The sequence below is a fragment of the Rhineura floridana genome, chromosome 8 (assembly GCF_030035675.1).
Source record: "Rhineura floridana isolate rRhiFlo1 chromosome 8, rRhiFlo1.hap2, whole genome shotgun sequence".
NCBI classification, from domain to species: Eukaryota; Metazoa; Chordata; class Lepidosauria; order Squamata; family Rhineuridae; genus Rhineura; species Rhineura floridana.
Window position 1 is genome coordinate 46,933,998 of NC_084487.1, and position 24,956 is coordinate 46,958,953.

General features: G+C 42.1%; 2 protein-coding genes across 10 annotated transcripts in view; one reads left to right on the forward strand and one right to left on the reverse strand.

Moving 5' to 3' along the window:
• L3MBTL2 (L3MBTL histone methyl-lysine binding protein 2) overlaps positions 1–2,408 on the forward strand; it is a 31,130-nt gene extending 28,722 nt beyond the window's left edge. For 3 of the 5 annotated variants that reach the window (XM_061639247.1, XM_061639245.1, XM_061639243.1), the window contains one exon: positions 1,002–2,408. In XM_061639247.1, coding sequence (XP_061495231.1) covers positions 1,002–1,228 — 227 coding nt within the window. In that variant the 3' untranslated portion in view covers positions 1,229–2,408. The remainder of the gene's footprint in view (positions 1–1,001) is intronic. The other 2 variants (XM_061639246.1, XM_061639244.1) reach the window with 1 other exon arrangement.
• Positions 1,797–24,828, reverse strand: CHADL (chondroadherin like). 5 transcript variants are annotated; one of them, XM_061639249.1, is made up of 7 exons: positions 24,762–24,828; positions 22,712–22,978; positions 20,951–21,043; positions 12,450–12,605; positions 8,815–10,485; positions 7,448–7,614; positions 1,797–6,258 (listed from the first exon to the last, which is right to left on the reverse strand). In XM_061639249.1, the coding sequence occupies exons 3-7, from the start codon at positions 20,951–20,953 to the stop codon at positions 6,066–6,068; spliced, it is 2,190 nt and encodes a 729-aa protein (XP_061495233.1). In that variant the 5' UTR covers positions 20,954–21,043; positions 22,712–22,978; positions 24,762–24,828; the 3' UTR covers positions 1,797–6,065. The 5 variants fall into 5 exon arrangements, with proteins under 5 accessions (XP_061495233.1, XP_061495232.1, XP_061495234.1 ...); XM_061639248.1 differs by lacking the exon at positions 24,762–24,828 and adding an exon at positions 24,597–24,752; XM_061639250.1 differs by lacking the exons at positions 20,951–21,043; positions 24,762–24,828 and adding an exon at positions 24,597–24,752.
• Positions 24,829–24,956: the final 128 nt, after the last annotated feature.

Here is a 24,956-nt window from a genome sequence, read left to right on the forward strand (position 1 = left end):
GCTGGGAGTCCAGAGTCTGTGAGTTCAAATCCCCGCTCGTGTCTCCTGGGTGTTAAGGGCCAGCTAAAGATCACCTCCACAGTGAGTGCCTCAGGGTTAGGTGCCCTGCCACCTGTGCAGCCGTGGGTAAGCTGCATAGTCCCAAGGAGCCCAGTTGTTCCCCAGCTGGCAGTTGTGGACAAGCTGAGCATGCCCTAGCCAGCTGTGGAGGACTAGCCTCAGAGGGAGGCAATGGTAAACCCACTCTGAATACCGCTTCCCATGAACTTACTATTCATAGGGTTGCCATAAGTCGGGATCAACTTGAAAGCAGTCCAGATGCAGTGTAGGATGGCACCAGTCCACCGTTGTTCCTAACAAAGCACAGAGACCAGACCCCCTGCAGTTCAAATTGTTTGTGAGAGAGAGTTGCACAGCTGATGCACTATATGTAAATGATACTCTGCAGTTTATGTTGGCTGGTTGTGTGTTTGTATGCATCTAGTGTGTAACCAACCTATAGATTGGCAGATATTTTATGATTAAGTACTTCTTCCTGAGTAGTGAAAGTCTTACATGCACATGAGCATGCACATCACAGTGTAAGAAACATTCCAAGTGCTTCCAAATTCTCATATGGAATAATGCACTAGTTTTCATTAAAATGATTAGAATTGGTACTGGATTTGGCATTAATATCATTCTGATAGCATTCACATCATTCCTAAATGCCTTGGCTCTAAAAGATCTGCCAGACTGTCTTCTGGAGACTTCTGGGGCTTTTTTTATATCCAAACAGTTTGGAAAGCAACACTGCTGCGAACACACTGAAATATTCACTAATAGGCAGAATCTGTTGTTGTAGAAAACCCAGTCACAGGTCCACCATCCCTGGTACATATGGATGCAATTTATTACTTTTTTTTTTTTACTTCTGTATACCTTACCACCAGCTTATGTACGTGTGAGCTCTGAGGATTGTGTCCTATGGTGTGAATGTAGCCCCTCTCTCTGTTTCCTAGCAGTTCTTGCTGTGGAGGTGAAAGAAGAAATTCTTGATGATGCAGCAATGGAACTTGAAGCCCCACCGCCTCCAGTGCCAATCAGCTCCTTAAAGGATGAGGACATGGAATTGGAAGGCCCACTGAGTCCTGTGCTGACCAGTTGCTTAAAAGATGAGGACATGGTGCCAGAAACTCCAGCAAGCCCTGTATTGATCAGTTGCTTAAAGGATGAAGATGTGGACTGAATCTTCATGCAGCAAAAAGATTCAGTTACTCTTGTGCAGAAGTCCTTGAGGAAACAAGTGAATCACTGACCTCATTTGGGGGGTTGGACCATATGTTACAAAGCTGTAGTTTTTTTATAGATGATGGATCACCTCAAAAACAAAGTTCTTAAAACGGATTCAATCAAATTATGTAGAAACATAAGCCCACTATTCCTTTGAAAACCATTGCAAGAGTTAAGGATGAACTTCTGCACTTCCAAGACTCTGTAAGGAGACGAGGAGCTGCTACCAGGCATTTTAGACTTGTATCAATTGAGCCAGAAAATAGAAAAGCACCAAAGAGCTAGGAACCACAGCCATTACACAGTACTGGGAATACGCTGCAGGTCACACCTCTGCGTCTTGAATTGTCTTTATGTTCCTCTGTGCTGCATTGTCACTTCCTGTCATTTTGGCCACAAAGGCCCAGAGGGCACAGTATGCATGAGATCACATGAGCTCAAGGCACTTTGGAGCATCCCACTTTCCTCTGGGAGGAAAACAGTGCATGCAGCAGAAAATGTGGTGAAACCATTTGCTGGAGTAGGAATTATACTATGAACAGAGTAAATCAACTCTTGACAAGGAGAAATTTTATTGCAAACTTTTCTATATGCACAATGCAACTGCATGTGTTCCTTATGCCCTTTGGTTGAATCAAACGCAAGCCATAAGTAAAATTTAGTAGACAGAAAATCTTGTATTTGGAAGAAATTAGAGTATCTTATCTGCTGCAGGAAAGATGGGTACAAAGGGGAGGGTTCCTACAGAAGCAAGTTGTGGATTGGTTGCTTATTTTAAAGTACGCCTGTCTGCAGAGGGATGGCTTCGGCTTTTGTCTTCTCAGGTGGCAATGGTTCCCAGTGTCATAATCCTGCTACCAAAAGTAGAAAAATTTTCACCTTGGAATATGGTAGTTTGAACAGAATTCAGGAGGTAGTATCCAATGTTAGTCATACTTAGAGTAGGCCCATTGAAATTAGTAGACATGAGTAACTTAGGTCCATTCATTTCAGTGGACCTACTCTGAGTTGGATAACTCCCAGTGTGTTTTATAGACACTTCACACATTAACAGGGAGCCCAAGCCACTTAAGAGTTGTCTGCATTTTGTTCCCACATCACATGCATTTTTAATAAAGGAAGTGTTTCCAGACACAGTAATCTTTTCAGTATGGAACATATGTATGGAATGACTTTTAGGTTTCTTCTTCAGTTATTAAGTCCTGTTACGTGCTGACAGAAACTTGAACACATATGGGCAATGTATCCTAATGCCTTGCAAGTCTGAGTGGGGTTTTCATGCTTCAAGATTTCCATTCTCTCCAGAGCTACCACAACCTCTCCGGATTCCCATTGTCCCCACTGCCCCCAAACTGTGTTTCTTCCTTCCTTCTCCTTTGCTACTTGCTTTTATTCCAAAGTAAACTATGATAGCTGGACTCAAAAGGGATTGGAATGTGCTATTATGTCCTGTTGCATGTTATTTTCCTAAAGCAGGTGGGCAGACAACAGGCTTGTTGCTTCTCCTAAGCTGTTTTTCCTTTTCACTAGAACTTAAGAGGTCTACCAACCAGAGCCAGGTTCAAAATACATATAGTTAGAATTAAAGAACAGGGTGCCCTTGAGCAAATTCTGAGCCTGGGAATTGTTTTCAAGACCAGAACTGAACTAAGACTCATATTCCTTGAGTACAAAAGCCATTCCTGGTTAGCTTTCTTGATTCCAGTACCCTAATTTATGTGGAAGAAGTCATTTTGTTGTCATTGTTAGATAATTGGGAGTAAGAATTTCTTGTCAATCTTCTGCAAATCACCCAGAGATCTATCTGTAGATCCTGATCCACCTTCTGACCTCCCCTAAAGCAATACAAGTAGCTTATTAAGCCTCTTTGTTACTCTCCTGCCAGTAGGCATTTATGGACCCAGAAAGCAGTGTGTTCAATCCACCTTTGTCTGAAAGGCAGCTATGGGGCCGGGAGCTTCAACTGTCCAAAACTGGACGTTTGATTCCCAAATGTAGAGGTGCATGCAGTTATTCATCTCCTTCTCCCCACAATATATATTTAGACTGCTCCAGCAAGATTCCCAATCTGGCTGTCAGTTTTTGTAAAAACTCTACCCATCTTTTACTAACTTCCTCCTTACAGGGAAAAATTGTGTACATTTTAGATTAAGAATGAAAAGTAAATGTGTGTGCTATGGCTACAATTGCAGTGCTTATTTTTCAGCTTTATAAAATTATATACATTTATAATGAGACAAATATAGAGCTTACTTCTTTATATCTTGCACACTAAGAATTCTGTGCTCATTTAGTTACATGTAGGAAATAGCACTGAAGCCGTGCACTGTTTTTGTTTTGATTTTAGTGTGGTTAAGTTCTGGTATACACTATGTTTTGCTAAAGTTGCATTTAATGTCTCTATCATCTGTTACATTGGCAGTGTACTTCCTTCTAAGAATATGAATTCTGAAGATTAGGAATGGTAAATCTTTTACTCTCCCCAATGTTGTTGGACTGTAGTTCCCATCATCTCTGGCCGTGGGCCCACATGGCTAGGACTGATGGGAGCTAGAGTCCAGCAACATCTGGAAGGCTACAGGTTCCCCATCCATGCTGTATATACTGTTTGGGGTGTTTCACGCAAAACCGCCCCCTCTTTTGGTGATGAAGTGTGAAGAGATTCCCCGGCATTTTAAAATCTGCCTAAGCCACTTGGAAGCTTTTCTGACAAGCGGAGCAACGCCCACATGAGTTACACTTTTCTGGAGTAGCTATCTTGCCAGTATGATTTCTGAAGCAGTCTTATAATTTACACAGTGAAAGCAGAAGATGGGCAGTGGTCTATCTTGAGAAGGGAGTTGCCGTTTGAGAATACATGAATAAGAACCCTTTTAATTCTTCTTCTGAGCTGCTCTCTAGTGAACTAATTTGACAACGATGTGGTATGAAAGAAATACTGGCGAGCTGTCTGCAGTGGCAGCTTCCTGGGATTTAAATCATGCCATTTAGTTATGCTCTGGCATTGTCCTGCTGTTTTGAAAAATGCTGGGGAGGAAATTCCACAACTTCCCTGGGCAACTTCTTCCATTGTCTGATCATTCTTGCCAGTGAAAAGGTGCTTCCTGATGTGTGGCTTTCAACAGTTGTTCCTTAGCATGCACACTTAGAAATAAGTCCTTTTGCCAACCAGAGGGGCTTGCTTTTGAATAAGCATGGTCAGGCAGTAAATCTGCTGTGCTCATAACTTGTATCCATTGCTGCTTGCACTTCCTGCTGTGAAACTCTCATTTTATTTTTGTTTGGAAACCTTTTAGCTATTTGGAACCATCTATCAGGGAACCTACTCATTTCTCTTCCAAGTTGAGCATGCAGGGTGCTTTCTGCTTCTCACTGCCCAGGCTTCTTTAAACATATAACCTCTTTCCCCTGTATTGTCCTATTGTTTGTCTTCTGTAAAACTTTTACCACTTCCAGATACTTAACACACCAGAGACAAGAGATAGTTTAACTTTGGAAAAAGTATTGGTTGCTTCCAAATGCTTCCTTGTGCTACCCAGTTGTTGCTCATGTAAGTCATGCTATCATTTACAACAAATCCCACAGCTCGGAATTGCAGAACATATGGTGCTCTCTATATAGAAACAAAGACTGTTTGCTCACTGGTGCATCAATACATAAACTTGGCAAACTGAATAAGTTGAGTAGAAACAGGCAAAAATTTAGCCAAATTGCAGGTTAACCCAAATATTCTGAAACCTAGAAAAAGCACCACAAGATCATTAATGTTATCAATACACTGCACACAATCAACTTTCTAGCTGTCTCTTCTAACAGAAACTGCTGTTTGTACATCAACAAAATACTGCTGTGGGTTTTTCACAATTCAGTAAAGATGCAGAAACAGCACACAGTTTGATAGTGGACACAAAATTTGGATCTTTGGCGTGTGTGTATATAATAAAAAGGTAAGCTGTCATGATGTCATGCAGTGGTAAAGACAATTGAGCAGGCAGGCTTAAATGGTAGCCTTGGTCTGGGTGAGTGGGAGGCTGGGCAGCGGCATAATAACAGGCAAGTGGGTTTGGTTGGGGAGTGTGGGTGCCTGGGGGGGTGAGAGAGCAGGCAGACAGGCTGCACGGTGGCACCATCCTGGGTGGGTGGACAGTCGGCGCAACAGCTGAGGCAGGTGGGTTGAGGAGGGGGTGCCAGGGGGATGGCAATGGGGAGGGGACTGGGGGGATGGCAGGGGTGCTGATGGCAAAGGAAGAGGTTGCATGGGGGGGTGGGAGCTGGAGTGACAGAAATCGGCGAACGGGCAAAGCTGTGTTTGTGTGTGTGTATATATATAAAACTTTTAAATTTTTCTTAAAGGCCCTTGTTAGGTACAGAGATAGACTTGAAATGTGTGGGACAGGCCTGACAATCTTGGTGACGAGAGACAGTCAGCACTTTGCACTACTTGACTAGCAGAATATACAAAATTAAAATGTGCACATTTGCCTAATGGAAACATCTTTCCATTTTCAACTATGCCTGGTGCAGAATTTTGAACTTTTTTTGCACACAGCCCCATTTGCCTGCCTCTTCTAACATCTTAAAATTGTCTTTTGGTACATTACATTTGCTTTATTCCTTTGAAAATGCACCTATTGTAGTAGTATGGATTTACAGGCCATAAAAATGCATATGCAGATATGCCCCTTCTGAAGACCTTCTCCCCCCAATAGCTGAGAAGACCAGAAGCACATTCCCAACAACAGCTTTGCTGCCCTCTGTTTCACACTCTTCTGGCCTTGTATATTTCTAGCCTGCTACTGGCTCTTATTGAAGCTCCTTCCAGCCTTGGTTTTGACTTTGGTTTTAGTTGCGCTCGTTTGTTTGGTTTTCTTGGTACTCCAGCTAGGGCAATTTTGGAAAGTAGTGACAAGCTTCACCTTCTGGCCTCGTACATCTGCTGGGGAGTCACAGGTGGCTCCTACTCTAAGATTCAGCTTGTCAAGCCACCTGCAAAAGAAAGGTGAAGTGATCTAATCAGCCTGATTATTGAGCCTTCATATATTCATAGTCACATAGCTAACATGTACATCTTACACATTTCTGAGAGCTCATATTTTGGACACTAGAGGATCTTCAATTATTGTGAAATGCACAGATGAGTAGGTACGACAGGTGCTAGGTACGCTGACTTTGAACTTACCCAATGTTAACAGTTTTCTAAGTCAAGCTTGGCAAATAAGGAACACGGGTAAATCAGTTTGATGTACTAAATTCTGTAGGGTTGCAGATCCCCTCTTGAATAATAAGAGTTTTGGTCTAGAACAGTGGTTCCCAACCTTTATGAGTGCAGGACCCCCTTTATAAGCTCAAAACATTTTGTGACACACACCCCCTCCTCCCAGGGAGGCAGGCTGGCTGCCAGGAAGTAAGAGGGAAAGAAGCCTTTCCTTGGAGCCTTGCTTCTTTTTGCTTCAAAAAAATCCCTCTCATCTCATTCTGAGTAAGGGCATCGTCAGCAGCAGTGCGAGGAGATGGGAGTCAGTGATAGTAATCCCCTCTTCTTCCTGGTATCTCCACCCTCAGCCTCCTTTGGCATCTGCCATGTATTTTATAGGTAGATGCCTGCCCTCAGTGCACCTGAAAGACACTCTGGTGCTTCAGCAAAAGTCCTCCCCTCTTGTCTGGAGCAAGGGGGAGGTGTCATCTGCAGTGACAGTGGGGAGCAGACAGCGTCCAGGGAGTGAAGACTTTTTTTAAAAAATAATTCATTTCTTTACTGTTTGCGGCCCCTCTGGATTTCTTCATGGCCCCCAAGTTGGGAATCACTGGTCTAGAATACACTGCAGCATTTGACATCAGCTTAACATATGTTGGCTTAAAAACAGATGTAATAGCATTTGAAGTGAGTTGGTACAGAAAAAGATTTGCTTCATATCTGCTGCTCTTGAGGGTTTTCCCTCTTACTTGGATCTCTGTAAAAAAGAGGAACGTATTGAATTACTGTGCAATTATGGGACTCCAGAGAAAAAAAATAGAGCAGTGCCCATAATCACTTTGCTGAGATGGTTGGCGAGAGGGCTAGTTCTTGCACGTTAATATGATGAGTATGAAGTCCTGGCAAATAAAAAAAAAGGACAAACATCCCACCCACTGCTATTGTACAAGTTCTTGTGCATTAGTGGAAGTTGTGGCTCACTTGTATAGTGGGAGAAGTTGACAGTCACAATAGAAAGGAATGTCACTCAGGTTGATAACCTCCAGAGCTGTGAAGCCACGTAAATTCGGCAAGCTGTGCATTTTGTTTTTCTCAAGGTGCAAACTTTTTATCTTTGGGCCCAAGCCAGTGAAGGCCCCAGAGGAAATCTGCAAATAGAAGAATTTGGCTGTCAGAAGCTAAGGGACATCAGCAGTGAATTATATAAGCATCTGTATATTCTGATGATATAGGCCCACTGTGTGCCCCACCAGTATCAGCATAACCCTTTGTAAGCTGTTCTACTTATCCAGACATCATTCAAATTAAGTATGTTGTGTAATGAAAACAAGACCTCATGGAAGGGAGAAATTGAATTGCTCTGCCAGATCTGGCCATATATTTAGCCTTGTAGGCACAAGAGTGCTGGAGTGAAGGAATTAGCTCTAAGTTTAGCTTTGCTCATCTGCTGCAGTTTCTTAGCTCCACTGGGCTGCAATATCTCCCTCTGAAAATCACTAGGTTGATGGTGCCTTTTAATTAGAAGAAAAACAGTAACTGGGAGTATATTTACACATTGTGCTGGTAATCTGAATGCAAGCTGTTAGCAAGCTACCATATACTGAGTCAGACCACTGGTTCATTTAGCTGCTCTCCAGGCTTTCTTTCAGGCAGGCATCTTTCCCAGCCCTACTTGGAGATGCCAGGGATTGAACTGGGACCTTTTTGCATACAAAACATGTATACTTCTACTGAGATATGGCCCTTCCCTATGTCTGGAAGAGCCATGGGATAGGATGAGATGTAACAGCTGCATAGTGGAGAGAGTCAGCTTCTTCACTCAATGCTGCAGTGTGTTTAGAAAAGCCAAACCTACTAGAAAACATATATCTGTTAAAGTTAACAGAGCAGTTTACAAGGTCCAGGGGAAAGGCCATTAGCTCAGTGACAAAGCACCTGGACTCAATGCTTGGCACTTGGGGATGGGGAAGAACTTTGTCTTTCTGAAACTCTTGAGAGCTTCTGGCAATTAGTATTGCTGAGCTAGATCAACTAATTGTCTGACTTGATACAGCAACTTCCTATATTCTTTACTGGAACATCACCTTTAATTAAGCTTACTTAGGTTGGGTTGAAGTGGCCTACAGACTGGATATCAGTGACTTATCTGTATACAGCATATGAAAAATAAATATAATATGACTTATGGATAGACTAGGACCTCCTAACACATTTGTATAATCTCCAGGTTCTTTTTATAACTCTGGAGAATTGGTGTTTAATAAAAATAAGCAAAGTGACATTTGTATCGCTGCAAAGTGATGACAACAAGGCAAATCTTAATTTCCAAACTTCCCACCTCAATGTACCTGTTCTACTCCCATGTTGTCCAAATACAGGTGCTGCAGGGATCTTGCTACTGGAAGGAAGGCACCATCCCCAATGCACTTTATGGGATTCTTGGACAACTTCAGTTCACGAAGATTGGGCAGCCCCCTGAGGGATTTGGTGGGCACTTCCTGCAAAAAATTCTCATCTAGATGCAGCTTCTCTAGAAGCTTGGCTTGACCCAGAGCCTTGGCAGACACATGAGTGATGCGGTTCCCTGTTAGGTACAGCCATTGTAGTTTCTCTAACCCAGCTAGATCATTATCTGTCAGCTGACCGATGGAGTTGTGTTGCAAATAGAGGGCAAAGAGGTTGGGCAGGAGACTGAAGGTGCCCTTGGGTATTTGGGTGAATCCATTGTGGTCCAGGTAGAGATAGGAAAGCTGGGTGGCCCCTTTGAAAACATCAGCATCTAAAGAAGATATGCCATTGTTAGACAGGTAAAGGTAGACTAGTTTTGTCAGGTCCTGGAAAGCGCCAGGCTTCAGAGCTGCAATCTTGCAGTTCTGCAGATGGAGTGAGGTCAGGTTTTTCAGACCAAGGAAGGAGCCTTTTGGTATGGAGTGGAACTCATTATTATGCAAGTCCAGGAGTTGGGTGTTGCTTGGAAAGCCTTTAGGGATACTTTGGAAGTTTCTGCTGCCACAGTTTCCATGCTGGTAATCAGGCGAACAAGTGCATCCTTCTGGGCACCTTACAGCATTCTGTTCTGGCTCCCTGGTAACCGTGGGCAGGAAAGGGAGCAGCTCCTCTTCTGAGGCATGACCTCCACACTTCATGTCTGTTGTCCTCATGGATTCCAGCTGCTCTCCCCTGAAGGCAGCAGGACCAGCACACACCGCATCACTGTGTATTCTTGCTTTTGCAGCCCACTCTTTGAAGGGGCGCATATAACAAGTGCAAAGGACAGGGTTCCCTGTTAAGTTTATTTTTTGGAGGTGAGCCATTTCTGTCAGTGGCTGCAGTACAGACAGCTGGTTGTTATGCAGGTCAAGAGTGTGAAGCATGGGACTCTTTACAAAAGCTCTGTATGAGACATCCTGAAGGGCCATGTTGTTCAAGAAGAGCTGTTTCAGGGAAGCCATCTCTAGGGCCTCCTCACCAATATAGGTGATGGGATTGTGTCCTAGGTCCAGTCGGTTTGTGCCTGACAATCTAGACAGTACCTCGGTGGGAAGGAACTGAAGTTCATTGTAATCTATCCTTAGTCTCTTAAGGGTTGGTAATCCACCAAAGGCCTCGTTGGCAAGCACATGGAGCGAATTATGGGACAAATTGATCCACTTGATCAACTGAAGTCCCTGGAAGACCATATCTGGTAAGTAAACCAAGGAGTTCCTGGCCAGGTTAAGAAAGCTGAGGAAGCCAAGTTGCCCAAAAGCACCTGGCTTTATTTCTTCAATGTGATTATTTTCTAGGATAAGCTGCCGGAGAGACGACAGGCCATCTAAGGACTCTTGATAGATGAAAGCTATATTGTTGGAAGCCAAGTTGAGATAGATTAGCCGTCCTAATCCTCTGAAAGCCCCTTCCTCAATAATTTCCACCTTGCATCTCTGTAATCTCATGTGGGTGAGGTAAGGAATAGGGAAAAAAGCTCCCGCAGGGATAACTTTTATTTTATTACCCCGGAGGTCAAGTCTTTGGGTGACCTGTAGATTACACAGATAAAATAAGTTTTATCCCCCCAGTTAGTTTTCTTGTTCACTTTTCGTTGGAACGAGGTTGCCTTTGGCTGAAGAGTCCCTAGTAGTTCCCCACTGTGTTAGGTAATAATATTACCATAAGTCTCACCTTTTGAACCTGCAGCAACAAATTTCAATTTTAATTCCAGGAAAAAAACCATTGAGAGTAGTAGTGTAGTGGCAAATTCAAAAGTGCAGGGTCCATTCATGATAGCCACATCCCCTTTTTCACTTTCCCTCATCTCCCTTGCACTCCCTGTTGTCTCACAAGTCCACACTCTACTACAATAGATGTTCCTAGGAGCCGATCAGCATGTGTGGCTGTGTGTTGGCTGCTGAGAAGAGTCTTCTCATGACTGACTCACCTCCTTTCACTATGATTAGCTCCAATCAGCACAAAATGATAAAAACTCTTCAGTGGCCAACACACACTCTTTTCATGCTGATTGGCTCATACAAAGAGACCTGGATGGGATTCTGTCCCCCCAAAAGTAATGGGTCTATGACTCCCCGCACCCCTGGAAGACTACACGCAATTGAGAGATTTTTCAAGATGGGAAAAGCACAACACATATAGATACATGGACTTGATATCAAATGGGAATTTCATTACTTGTCATAAATTATTGTTGAATCTCAGATCTGGGTATCCAGTGGGTATTAACATCTTCAAATACAACATTTTGGGCAAACAGTAACAGATAACACTTCCAGGCTCCATCAAATAACTACACGAGAAGGTGGTTATAGAACAATATGCTTTAATTAAGCAGATATTTTCTCAAATATCTAATCTGTTATATGGTTTTGACTATTATAAAATAGCTTGGAACAGAGATTTGGTTCTTTCTGAAAGTACTTGGTCTGTCACTCATAACAATATTAGGGCTTTTTGGTTTGTTATAATTTGCAGGAAGACCAGTATAAAAGTATGTGTAAGTAGTATATTATTCTAGCCAAGTTCAATGAGATCTCTGTCCAAGTGATGGAAGTGTGCAGGGGTGCTGAATTTATCAATTTATAGTGGAGTTGTAATGTGGTATGTGGGTATTGGGAGCAGGTTTTGGATATAAATAGGTCAAATCTTAGGGACTAATGTTACAATGGATCCTCTCACTGTCTGTCTTCATAGTGTAGATAATGGATATCAATTTTTTACCTGTTGGTCATCATTGCTAAGACCGTTCTTTCAGGTACTAGAAGGCTCAGGCTATGCTATTGATGAAAGAACGTCTGATTAAATATTAAAAAATAAAACAAATACTCTGTTATGTGCCTTCAAGTCGATTACGACTTACGGCGACCCTGTGAATCAGCAACCTCCAATAGCATCTGTTATAAACCTCCCTGTTCAGATCTTGTAAGTTCAGGTCTGTGGCTTCCTTTATGGAATCAATCCATCTCTTGTTTGGCCTTCCTCTTTTTCTACTACCTTCTGTTTTCCCCGGCATTATTGTCTTTTCTAATGAATATATTAAATCCTTAATGATAGGGAAACAGACAAACTAATAAGCATATTAGTAATAAAAGAAATCTGTCAGAGGCAGCACCTGTTGGTTTTTTAATTCAGATCTGTTGCTCAGAGACACCTTCGATGGCTTCACTAACATTTTTAAAGAATCCAGAGCCATTTCATAGATTCATAGAGTTGCAAGGAAACTCAAAGGGCACTGAGTCCAACCCCCTGCAGATTGAGGAAATCCATTGCTGCTGCATCCCTGGTAGTTAGCCATCGAACCTCGGCTTAGTAATTAAGGTGCATACACCACTTTCCAAGGTAATCTTTTCAAAAGTTTGAGCAGGAGCAATGGAAGCTTAGTCAGTATGATCTTGCAGCCAGGTAGGAAAGAGAGGATAGAACCTAGTGGTGCTTTGCAGAAGTACACTTGCCACCCTCATTGCATAAACCTCATTGCTTCCCACAGACTGACCTGAGGGATATTGACGGGCACCTCGGTGAGGTTCTTGTTCAAGCACATGACTTGATACTTGATGTTATCACAGAGGCAGATTCGTGGGCAGCATTCAGCAATGAACTTTCCAGGGAGCAGGGCTGACACCAGGAGAAGGCTCACAGAGGCCCACATCTTGGGAAGTGGCCAAGTGGGAAAGATGAATGGTAAAGAAAGCAAGTCATTAGGCAATACTGATATTTCTGCTGCTTACTGCATGCCTTTGCTGGGAGGGGCACATGCAGGGATCACAGCAGCGTAACATGCCACCCTAGGCTCCTACTGGGAGGAAGGGTGGGATATAAATCAAATAATAAATAAAATAACATGCAGTTCTGATCTGATAAAAGAGACTAAAGAGGCTTGATTCACTTATGGAAAAAAGAATGGAGCTGTTCTATGAGTTAAACAATAACGCTGCCATAAATACGTGGAAAGTCCAGTCTTCTTTTATGTCATGAAAGAAAAGCAGATGGCCCAGTATTGAGTAAGTAAGGTGATCAAGTATTTGTGTTGGAAAATATAAAATGTGGTAGAAAATGGAAGGTGAATGCCCAGCATGTGCTCCTTACACTGTACTTAGTGACAGTAATCAAATGAATTTCTGTAGTAAGTGTGCATGGATGGCCTCGATGTCAACATTATAAAGGAATAAAGAGAGGTTATATCTCCAGCAAGTGATCTTAAAATACACTGCCTTCTTTGCAATCTAAACTTTAGTATATCAAAGAACAGGCACTCTCCCTATCTGAAACCTTTCTCTTCCCACATCTGCAATGTTGCTCATGGACTGGAAGCAATTCACAGTTCTTAGGAATGAAGTCTGATTAAAATCTGATTTGGAGAATACAACTTTAAGAAATGTTGTGCTTTAATAGTTGCCTTAACATTGATGCTCCCTTCTTTCCATTCAATCTTCTTCTCTTTGTGTAGTTTTAAATGATTTCTTTTTTAAAAAAAGAAAATGTTATTAAGACTCCAACTCTTAAAAGGGAACCTGACATACCTTAGGCAGCCTCCTCCACAATCGCAGATCAACATAGTTTAGTTTAGATAACATTAAAAGGAAGGAAGGGATCTCTGAAGATTTGAAACATATATAAACTGGGCGCAAAAGTCAGAAAGAAAACTCGGAGTCTTTTGTAGAGCAGTGCAATTTTTTTTTTTACTGTATAGAGCCCCCTCCTTCATCCACCCCATCTCCACTGATGGGCACAGTGCTGGGTATTTGACATCATGCAACAAAATATAGTAACTATTTAGAGCCAAGAGATTAATCTCCTTCCTTTCCCTTCAGTCCTCTTCTTGTAAGACCTACTATGTGCATGTTCCTTTTACTTTGCCTGTTCTACTCGTCACTGATGGTTATTTCCTGTGTCTGTAAGCTTTCCTCTATTACCAAGGTTGAGAGCTCACTCCTCCCTACTGCCCCCAGCACACTACATCATAATCAGTATCATCATTTACCTGCCCTTCACCCTGAGGTCCCAGGCTGGGTTACAACAATGTAAAATACACATTAAAACAATTTAAAACTACTCACAATTACGAACATCACAAAAAATAGCCTTGAGAAGAGAAGACTGAGGGGAGACATGATATCACCCTTCAAGTACTTGAGATGTTGCCACACAGAGAAGGGCCAGGATCTCTTCTCGATCATCCCAGAATACAGGACACGGACTAATGAGCTCAAGTTGAAAAACCTCCTAACTGTTAGAGCAGTATGACAATGGAACCAATTACCTAGGGAGGTGGTGGGCTCTCCAATACTGGATGCATTCAAAAGGTAGCTGGACCGCCACCTGTAGGGTATGCTTTAAATTGGATTCCTGCATTGAGCAGGGGGTTGAACTTGATGGCCTTATATGTCCCTTCTAACACTACTATTTTATCATCTTGAAAATATATACCTCAGGTGTCAAAAGCCAGGGTAAAGCAGTGGATCTTCAGCATTTGCCAAAAACTATGAGAATTCTTAGGGGCTGCCACAGATAGTGCCTCTCCCAGGCTTCTGAGGGTGGCAGAATTACCAAAAGGGCCCCCTCTGCTGAGCTTAACACCCAAGAGTGTCTGCATGGAAGGAGGTGGTCTTTCATATATTTGGGGACTAAGTCATTTTAAACACTAATATGAGCATCTTGAACTGGGCTGGATAGCAATGCAGTTGTTTTAAAAGGATGATATGGGATCTGAATGGAACCCCAGCCAGTAATCTGGATGCTGCATTTTGGACCAGCTGACATTTCCAACTGATCTTCAAGCGTAGACCCACACAGAGCCCACTGCAATAATTCAATCTGGAAGTTACCAGACTGTGGAGTACAACGGCCAAGTCATTTCTGTGCAAAAGGGGCCAGAGCTGGCAAACCCGCCAGAGCTGGAAAAAGGCACTCCACAGAGGCCACCTGAGCCTCCGTGACAGTGTGGAATCCAGGAGCACCCCCAAGCTGTGGACCTGTTCCTTCCAGTGAAGTGCAACCCTAATGTGAGAATCTTTACACACACACAGGCATGCACTCCCACACACTTTATTTAGTTAAAACCACATGCCATCCATTGAACCCAACTAATTGATAATGCAACTTTTATCAAAAGTTGATTTGGTGAGGTATAGTCTTGTTAAGTGGAAGTGTAAAAGCATTTCTCATTACTTCCCCTCCCCAGTAAATTGATAATAAAAAATACATCCTGCACATAAAATAAACATAGTATTACATACAAGTGATAGAGAGAGAGAGGGTCCTGCTCTTAAAGTGTCTACTTACAACAAGGAGGGAGGGGGTTTACAAAGGTGGTTGCTACTGTTTTAAGGACAACATTCTTTATAAACAGTCCCAGAACCTGGGCTGGTTCCAGTCATCTCTGTCAAAGGGAGATAATGAGATTCAGTTTTTCTTGGACTCTTAACTTCTGTCATCCCTGACCATTGCCTATGCTAGCTGGGGCTGAGGTTCACCATCCCTGACCCAACCCTTCCTCCTCAACCATCTCTTCTTGATCTTCTGTTACTTCTTTCTGCACCAACAGGCAGGAACAACCCATACCAACCAGGCTGCAATATTTATTTGTACCCTACTCTTCCTCCAAAGAGGTTTACATAGTTTCCCCCTCATGCCTCCCCATGGGGAGGAGCTGTTGGTATTTTGTGCTCTTTGCCACACACAGCAAGTAAGCAATCTTACGTTGGTTTGCCAAACTAGATCAGCTTTCCCCAACCTAGTGTTCTCCAGATGTTTTTAACTACAACTCCCATCAGCTCCAGGCAGCACAGCTGATGAGAGTTGTAGTCCAAAACATCTGGAGGACACCAGGTTGGGGAAGCCTGATCTAGATACTCACAAATACTACAAGCCTTGCTTCCAGCACCCTTGTCTGTTTGTGGTCCAGAGGATATACCTGCCTCCTGCCATTTCTGCAACTGGAACTTTCTAATAATTTAAGGATTCAACTGGGTTCTGAGTATAGAAACAGGCTAATGTTCCCCCGATCCCCTGGGATTTGTGCTAAGTTTGATGTCCTGTATTCTTGGTGGTAGTGAATCCCATGTTTACTATGGTCAGTTTGTCTGTCTGCAGTGCAGCTGGCTGGACACAACAGTACCTCTAAGCCTCCCAAGCTCTTCCTCAAATGTCGGAAGCCTCAAAGAATAAAGACACCCCCCTCCCCACAAATGCAAGATGTTGACTAATCTGTCTGCTTCCAGGCTAACTGGAGGCCTAGCGACTGATTTTACAACTTATTCTATTGTCACGATTGTGGGGAAAGATCCAGTTAAGAATGAAGCATCCCGATTGCTTCAGCCAGAAAGTTTCCCGTTCTTTGTCAGCAAAAGGGTTTTATTTACAGTAATCCTCAGCTACAACTGAAAATCTTTCTCTCCTTTGCTTTCCCTTCTTCAAGATACCCAATAACTTACCTAGTTCCTTACCTGGATAACTAAAGCTGAGAACAGAGTAGCAAATACTGGTATGAAAACTCCTCATCTAATAACGCTTAGAATCTTGTGAATTCTCCTGGTATGCGCGTGTGCAGTGAAAAGAGAGCTGAATGAACCATTGTTCAACAGTAGTGTTCTCTCTCTCTCACTCACTCACTCACACACACACACACACAAAGGAGGAGGGGGGAACAGGGAAAGTAACAGCAAAAAAGAAGAACTGCAACTAACTTTAATATAACCTCTGCTGTTGTTATAAATTGGGAGGCAACTGGAGTGTTTTGTAAGTACATAAACATGACACCAATAAAATAGCATCTAGCAATTTAAAAGCACATCCACAGGGCTCTGAGTCCCTTCACATAGACATATAGATGCCGCTGTATAATTGCAACACAATTCCTACATTTAAATTGTAACTGTGTGTAGGAATTAATGCAAAACCTGAATATAGATTGTAGCTCATAAGATCATCACATACTTATTCCTTGTGTGTACAGTATGCCCCATGTGCACACCTGGTAAGACCTGTTCATAAAATCATCACACTTTGTTGTTGTTGTTATATCGCCTTCCACATATGTCCCACATATGGGTTTCACATTAATTCCTATATGCAAGAGTCTTCCATTTAGGAATTATGTGTAATATTATGAATTAGCTCTCATTTAGGGGCTCAGAGAGAGTTCAGTCCATTTGATCTCCATAATACATAGTCTCAGAGGATATTCTAAATTGGAGGTGATCTAGCCCACCTAGCAATTTTTTATGCCCTGTTGAGACTCCATCAATTTTGGCAGTGGTGACTGTCAAGAACACCTGATTCTAAAATGGCTTTGAGGCAAAGAATTCTGGGGAAAGACATCTTGTCTGAGATGGGGCCTCTGAGAGGCATGACTTTGTAGTTTTCACAGCTGAAGCTAGTTAATTAGGCCCAAGCAAGAACACCTGCTTATCAGTAGAAACTGGTATTCAAGGCCACCTGAACCGGGAAGGTTGGGGAGTAATTGACCGTTAAGCACAAAAACTCCAGAATGATTTCATTGTCTGAGAGCCCCCTGACTGGTTAATTAATTCCTGGCTCTTGCTGGGTATTTTCCCATAAGAATAGGATTCCGACCTTAGGTCTTTGTTCCCTACTGTACCCTACGGTTGCTGATGCTGCCTACGGGGCGGTCCATCTTCCATCTGCTGGATGGAATGTGGAACCATGAAGATGTGGAACCATGAAGCTATTTTGCTGTTTGTAGTGAAAGCGGGGAGCTCTTCCCCATCTGCTCTCACTGTCCTAGGAGTTGATCCCAGCAAATCCTGGTTTGCCAAGGTTGTGCACGTCAACACCAACCCTGCAAGGTAGTACTGCCACCACCCTTCAACTGGTTAGCTACTCTGGGGCAAAGGGAACCCCAGAGCCCACTTAAACACCTGAGCCTCTCAGGACCAGAGACTAGATACCCTCCTGGCCCCCTCTGAAGTCTTAGGTAAAAACGTTTCTCTGTTACACGGTAGTTATGGTCAAATGGCAAGGACTGAATTTAGGAACTGACCCCTTTCTCTGGAATAAACACACGTTGGTTTAAAGTAATTAAAGTTTATTAAAAAGAAAATAAGAGAAGCATAAAAAAGGTTACAAGAAGCAAAAAGGTACACACAAATAATTTGTAGCAGCAAATTGAATCCTAAAACCATACACCCAAATGTGTAAGGTGTTTAGTAACAAAGGTAAAGGAAAGTTTCTTGGCACAAATCAAAATAACAAAGCTATCTGCCTTAGCTATACTTACAAGAGCATAGGATCTTTCAATGGATAGCCTTCTTCCCCTCAGGGAGTTGCAAGTCAAGATGTAAATGGAGCCATAACAGAACATCACCATAGGCAAGGTGGTGCTCCGAAGTGGGACACAGACCCAGAGTTCTGAGCCTCCTCTTATGGAGAAAAATTCCCTCCCAGCCGGAGACAATTAACCAATTAACATTTTCATCAAAGGGATGAAAAAACGATGTTCCCACAGCACCTGGCGCCTCCTCTTGGTTTCCCATAACAAAGCAAGGAGTTTTACGGTCTTGGCGGAACCAGGCCCCTTCCACTGATAAGAAGGTGCAAAATTACTGTAAGCTGGTACAGCTGTGTTATAAAAATTACCAAGTCACAGTGAGGAAAGAACATCAAAGATTTAACCGCTTGCTAGCAAGCTAACAAGGAAGATGTCAAGGGGAAGAATTCCCCATAAGGCTTTGGGAGTTAGCCATTTTAACTGCAGGCCAGGGTAAGGCTGGCAAGCTGGCATGACACTGTTTACCTCTTTGTAAGTATAGGCTAGACAGTTTTGTTGTTTCGTTTTGTGACTGTAACTCTCTGTATTTTACCTAGCCCTCAGGGGTGTGGGTTTTAAGGAACCATTTTGCTGCTGTAATTGTGCACTTATTTATTTAATAAAGCTACTTCTTATTTACTAGTGTGTGTTCATTGCAGGAGGGGATTTGGCTCTGAATCCAGCACCTTGGCCATTTGACCACGGACTACCATATATTTGGATATTTTGCCTAAGGCTCCGAGACAAGGAGTGTAGTTTGGCTCTTGTCTGTTGGAATCCTTGGCAGGTCTATTTCTGGCACTTTGGGTTTCCCCTTGGCTCACAGTGGGTGACAGATTAAGGGGTGGTGGCAGTCTACCTACTTTACGGGGTTGTTGTTGGTTTACTTAGCCCTAGTAAGGGCAGGCACAGGTTGGCAAACAAAAACAACGAAGAAGGTAAACACAGAGCTGTGGTGCAGTCCAGTAGCCTGATGGGGATGAAAATTGTCTAGTTGGCAAGCCTACAGCCACACCACCCTGAACACGCCCTATCTCATCTAGTTGCCAAATTGGTCATTTGATGAGCGGGAAAAGGGTAATAATTCCCCCTCAGCTGATCTGCATGAATCAGCTGAGGAGACCTGTTCATTCATTGTGTGTGTGCGCACATGCATGAGAGTGTAAAATGGTACCCACTTTTGGTCAAGCCCACCATGCAGGAATGCAGGAATAAGGGGGTTGGATCAAGGATAATTTTGGACCAAAATAGGTTAGCCAATCCTGTTCTAAAAGCACAAGATGCAGCATCTGCAGTGAACTAAGCATTTCTGAATGGAACTCGGGGGACTATCCGGGAGGCTTGTACACTGCCTTGCATTCCATGGAAAAGGAAGAGTGCTTTGAGGCAACTGTTAATCGATGAAGAACTGGTCCCATTATTGATTTCCTTATTTTTTTAAAAAAAGTATATATCCTGCTTTTTTCCCACCTGGTAGATTCAGTGTAAACATCTTAATATGCATATCAACAGTGCACAAGCAGTATCTAAAAATATCCTTATAAAATGAATATGTAAAACCAGCATATCAAGTAATCAGTATAAGAAAACAACATGAGGGGATAGCATTAAACACATATCAAGCTAAAAACAGTTCGCTGAAGGCATTCCCATACAGCCATGTTTAAAAAGAATACACAGTGCTGGGGATGTCACATGGTCTCACTTGGAAGACTATTCTGCAGGGTGAATTCTCTTCACAAAAGATACTGAGTTGTGGCCAACTAAGTGTTACTCAGAGTAGGCCCACTGAAGTTAATAAACCCAAGTTAGTGCTGTCCATTAATTTCAGTGGGTTTACTCTGAGAGACACTATTGTTGGATAGATAAACGCATTGTGCCCCTTTGATGATTATATTTACAAGGTAAATCTAGCCATCGTGAAGCAGATGTGGCTTAAAAATATTTAACATGAAGTCTGAACTTTTGAAACACATTTTGGAATGTTTATCAATCCTTATAGAAACCCTCTAAATTACTATCCCCAGATTGCTGATGGAAAGAGGCAGAGGGATGAACATTGTTATTTTGAGCCAGGGGTAGCCAATGTGGTACCCCTCCAGGTGTTCCTGGAGTACAACTCCCATCATCCCTGACCATTTGCTATGCTGGGTGGGGCTGATGGGAGTTGGAATCCAATAACAATGTTGGCCAGACCAGTTTTAAGAAATGAAATCACTACTATACATTTATTTCATTTACAGGCAAGCCAATATGGGCTGTGAGCACACTAGTCGCCACCAGCAGTGTTTCCATTGGAGGGGGAAGGAGTTGATGTACCAATTGGTTGCAAAATCTCTTTGAAGTGAATTTAAACAAAACCACACTCAAGCTGATGCCACCAGGTTTTACAGTAAAAAGGGGTGGGGTTTGACTAGTGTCGTGTGCCCGTTTTCAGAAAAGAGAGGCAGAGACGCACTGGAACCGGCAGAACAGTGAGTGTGTTTGTATCCATGGACTTAGCATTGGGCATTGCATCCAGTTTGTCAGCATAAAATTACAAGTGCTGGTGTAACTATGATACTAGCTGTTATATATGTTCAGGACTGAAGCATCTGTCAGGTTGTCATAAAAACACACAGCAAACAGAAAATAAACTTGGATGCAAGTTAGCATAGTTGGTAGAAAGTGGAAACGCCACAAAATAAATTTTGAACATTTTGACTGCTTATATTTGAGCAACTTACCATTGCCTTGAACAAGTAGGGAGATACTATCACACAGATGGAGAAAATGCTTCTGCCTCAATATTTTGTACAGAACTCAGGATTCAAGTTATACTGATATTTAAAAGGTAAAAGAAAATAAATTATTAAATGGGGCATAATTGCCTGACAATATTTATTTATTATTTGATTTATACCCCACCCTTCCTCCCAGCAGGAGCCCAGGGCGGTAATATACCAGGCTAACACTAGAGTCATCCTTCTCAAGTAAGAAAAATTGTTTCATACAGTACTGAAATAAAAAGGACGTAATTTTATTTATTGGTTAACAAGTTTAACTTTTCAATCTTTTAAAAAATATTAAAAACACTAACAGAAAAATGAAGCAGAGTAAGTCCAAGACATTTTGCTGCCTGTGGCAAAGGATAAGATGGCACCCCACCCACAAATTAGATATATAGAATCCGATTCGATTGAAAGTTGAATCTTACTTCAGCACTGACAATGGGACATCCCCCACTATACCCGAGGTTAGCAGGCTAGCTTAGGGAATTCGGAGTGCGGGCGTCGGGAATGTTTGGTGACTGCTGCCAGCTCCAGCATCTGTTGCCTGATGCAACTGCCTCACTTTGCCTAATGGTAGGGCCAGCCCTAAGTAAGCCTGCACTGGGAGGGAGAAGGAATGGCCAAGGAAGGAGAGGGACAGGAACACAGGAGAGGAATAGAAAGAAGAAAAGGACCAATGTTTGTAAGAGGGTCTGACATAATATTTTTGTATTTCAGGTCCTGCCCACATTTTTCTGGTTATACAGATATAAATGAAAAAGAGGTATAGCACTATAATACCATAATGCTATAATGCTAATTTATTTTCTTCTTCTTCTTGACTTATTTTTAAAAAGCATTTGCAATCACTGCCACTAACTACCTTGCTAAAACAGCAGTGACTAGAAAGGGGTTGTCTTAACAATTCATGTAAAAATTCACATAATTTTATGATAGCATTATAGTGCTATAACTCCATACTACAAAGCTTATGACATTAAGGTTTTATATAGTGCTATTCCTCTTTAATTTAAAAGATCTAGGCAGAAAAGCATTTTATCACGAATTAAAATATCAATTTAAAAAAATTAAAAAATCAGCTCATAAAATGGCTTATGTCAGAAAGGTTATGTGTATGCTGAGCTTCATATGGCCCCACCCACAGCAGCTATGTCATGTCTGCTATTATTTTATTATTTATTAGATTTATATCCCACCCTTCCTCCCAGTAGGAGCCCAGGGCAGCAACTAGCGTGGAGGGAACGTAGGGGACTGTGCCAGATAACGTGGGAAGCAGTGGCAGATGGTGGCTCCATGTCAGTGGGGCAGAGGAATCTGCTCCAGGTTTTTGTCCAAACTTTCATGTTGTCTCAGGTGCTTCAGCCCCACTGACATGGAGCCACCAACGATCACAGGCGGGAAGTCAGTTTCATTTGTGCAAGTAGCTTTCAATGCAAGAACAATAGGGCAAAGGATCACCAGAGGCTTCTCCCCAGATTCCCAGTATTGCTGCACAAAGCAAGCAACAGCGAATTCAGGACTAGAGGCATACACTTTGTTGAGCTCATCTTTCATTCAGGTGATGGCATATTAGTGTTGTGGGGACAGGCATGAGGCAGAGAGCATACTATGGACTTTAATTTGTTTGTCCACCAGGCCTCACGTTGCATGTTCCTTCTGCTTCTCAGTATGGATAGTAAAGGCAATAATTCTGTACCTAATTAAACCCTTGCTTACCTCTTGTAGGGCAGCTTTGGTTTTAACAGTTCCTTCATTTAGGTCAAAATCTTCAAGTAATTTATTCCATATACATTAGGTAATCTGTTTTTCTGTGCATAATGTCCTTCACTGCTTCTGCTTGAGGTTGAGTGCACTGAAAAGCTGGAATTTTCCACTCTGTTCAGGAACCTCTCCTGGGTTGAAGGCAAAAATGTTGTCTTGCTTGCCATAGCATTGAAACATCCTCCACCCTTGCTGGGGGGAATGCCTCTAAATGTGGGATACCTTTGAGTGATAAAACGTAAGGGTTATGCCTACATTCAGAATACATCTCACAAACACACCCTCCCAGAAACTCTAGCTTCAAAGTTGTCCCTGAAAATTTCACAATTTCAGTCTATAAAGGAGGAAAATATACACACATATAGAAACCAATCACTGCTATTTCTGCTCTCTGCCATTTCAATAGTTGGTATGGGAAACGTGTGTCAAGAGAAGAGCTGTTCGTTCTTGCATTAACACTGGATTCTTTGTAATCGGGTTAAACTGCAGCACTTCAACAGGAGGGACCAACAAGGAATTTCATATAGCAGAATCATGGCATGTGCTCTTCCTCTGCCTTCAAGATGTCAGATGGGCCAACCTGTATTTACGCAATGTCTTATTTATGAAGACAGAGAATCTCTTGCTCTATAAATAATTCCACAATGCACACACAAACTGAAAAGGAAAAGTTAAGTTCTAAATGATCCTCCTCAATTTGCATGATTTTCAGTCCTGCTCCAGCACATCAAATGCAGTGTAAAAACAAAGGGAAAATCTGTTGGATCCTAAGCTTTATTATATTAGCCATCCCAAACGGCTGTTTGGAAATCACATCCACCACATTCCTAAACCACAATACATTTCAAAAACAGATCTTAGTTGATCAACTTTCAGATTATATATTATATTTTATTATTGTACTGTTGAAAAATTATAAATCTTGAAACAACAGATTTTATTTTATTGGTTTGGTCTTAAGAATTTGCCAGTAGACACTTCAGATTTCATGGGCACAATCCAGCAAACGTCAGTCACAGCTACATTTTACCGACAATTTTCTACAACCAAGGCTTAAATCAGCTCTAAATTCTATTTAGCTGAATTGTATCATTTTTTTATCGTCACAAAAAGTGAGCCTAATGCATGCATTTATTAAAGCATTGTTAGTCTGTTCTTCAGCCAAAAAACACTCCCAAGATGTAAACACAAATGTCTGATTTCTTTTGTAGTTTAGGTGCAGGTGCACAGTTACAAAATCTCTATTATAAATGAATTAATCTGGGTGCAGGAAGCACTGCCTTCTGGATACTGCTCTCCCAATCACAGTGAAAGTTAGAACAATTTCTCCACAGTTTAAAAAGCATTCAGAGTGTTAAATACATAATAGAAGTCTTGTGTTTTCTGGGGGGTTTTGTAGGATATTAATGAACGCATGAACGATGTGTGTGTGCTTTCAGGGTGCTTCCAGATGGATGTTTGTTGGGGGAATCAGTGCCACCTCCTCATGTATGCAAGTTTTTTTTTCTTTTGGAGAATCCACACATCAATTGGTAGTCTGTATTTTCCCACCGATGAATCCGGATTTACCTTTTCTGGGGGAAATCGAATGTAAAGAAATCCTGTTGCCAATTACTAATTTGCAAATGTTATGGGGCTGCTGTTTAATCATCTTTCAGCAGGAAATTGTTAAACAGAAGCAGTGTAAGAAACAAACCTAGCCCTTGACTCGTTTTAATGGCTTCGCCGAGGTTTTAATTTTAATGGCGCAATTTTTATGAGATAACTCTGAACTAAATATTTTACAGACCAAAGAGTTCTCTCCCAAATACTATTTTTCATTCGTGCATAAAATACATACTTGCAAGTTAACGGAGTTCACATAAATACATGAATCTGCTGTTACATGACCGCACAGGCTTTTAAAAATAGCTTTCAAGTAGAAGAGGAGGTTGGGGCGGTTACGATTTTTGCTTGAATAAACAAACCTATTACGTCTCCCCATTCCCCCCTTTCTGCAAACTACCTCCCGAGGTCTGAACATGCGCGATAGCTGGTTACCCGGCATCCTTCGCGACGGAACCAAATGTATACGTCACACGAAAGCAGATCCAGGAGAGATGCAATAAAGTCGGCTGTGAGAACGACAGCCCATATTAATTTGCATACCCCATCATACATTGCGCAGAAGCGCGTACATGAAGAGAAACCTTAAATACTT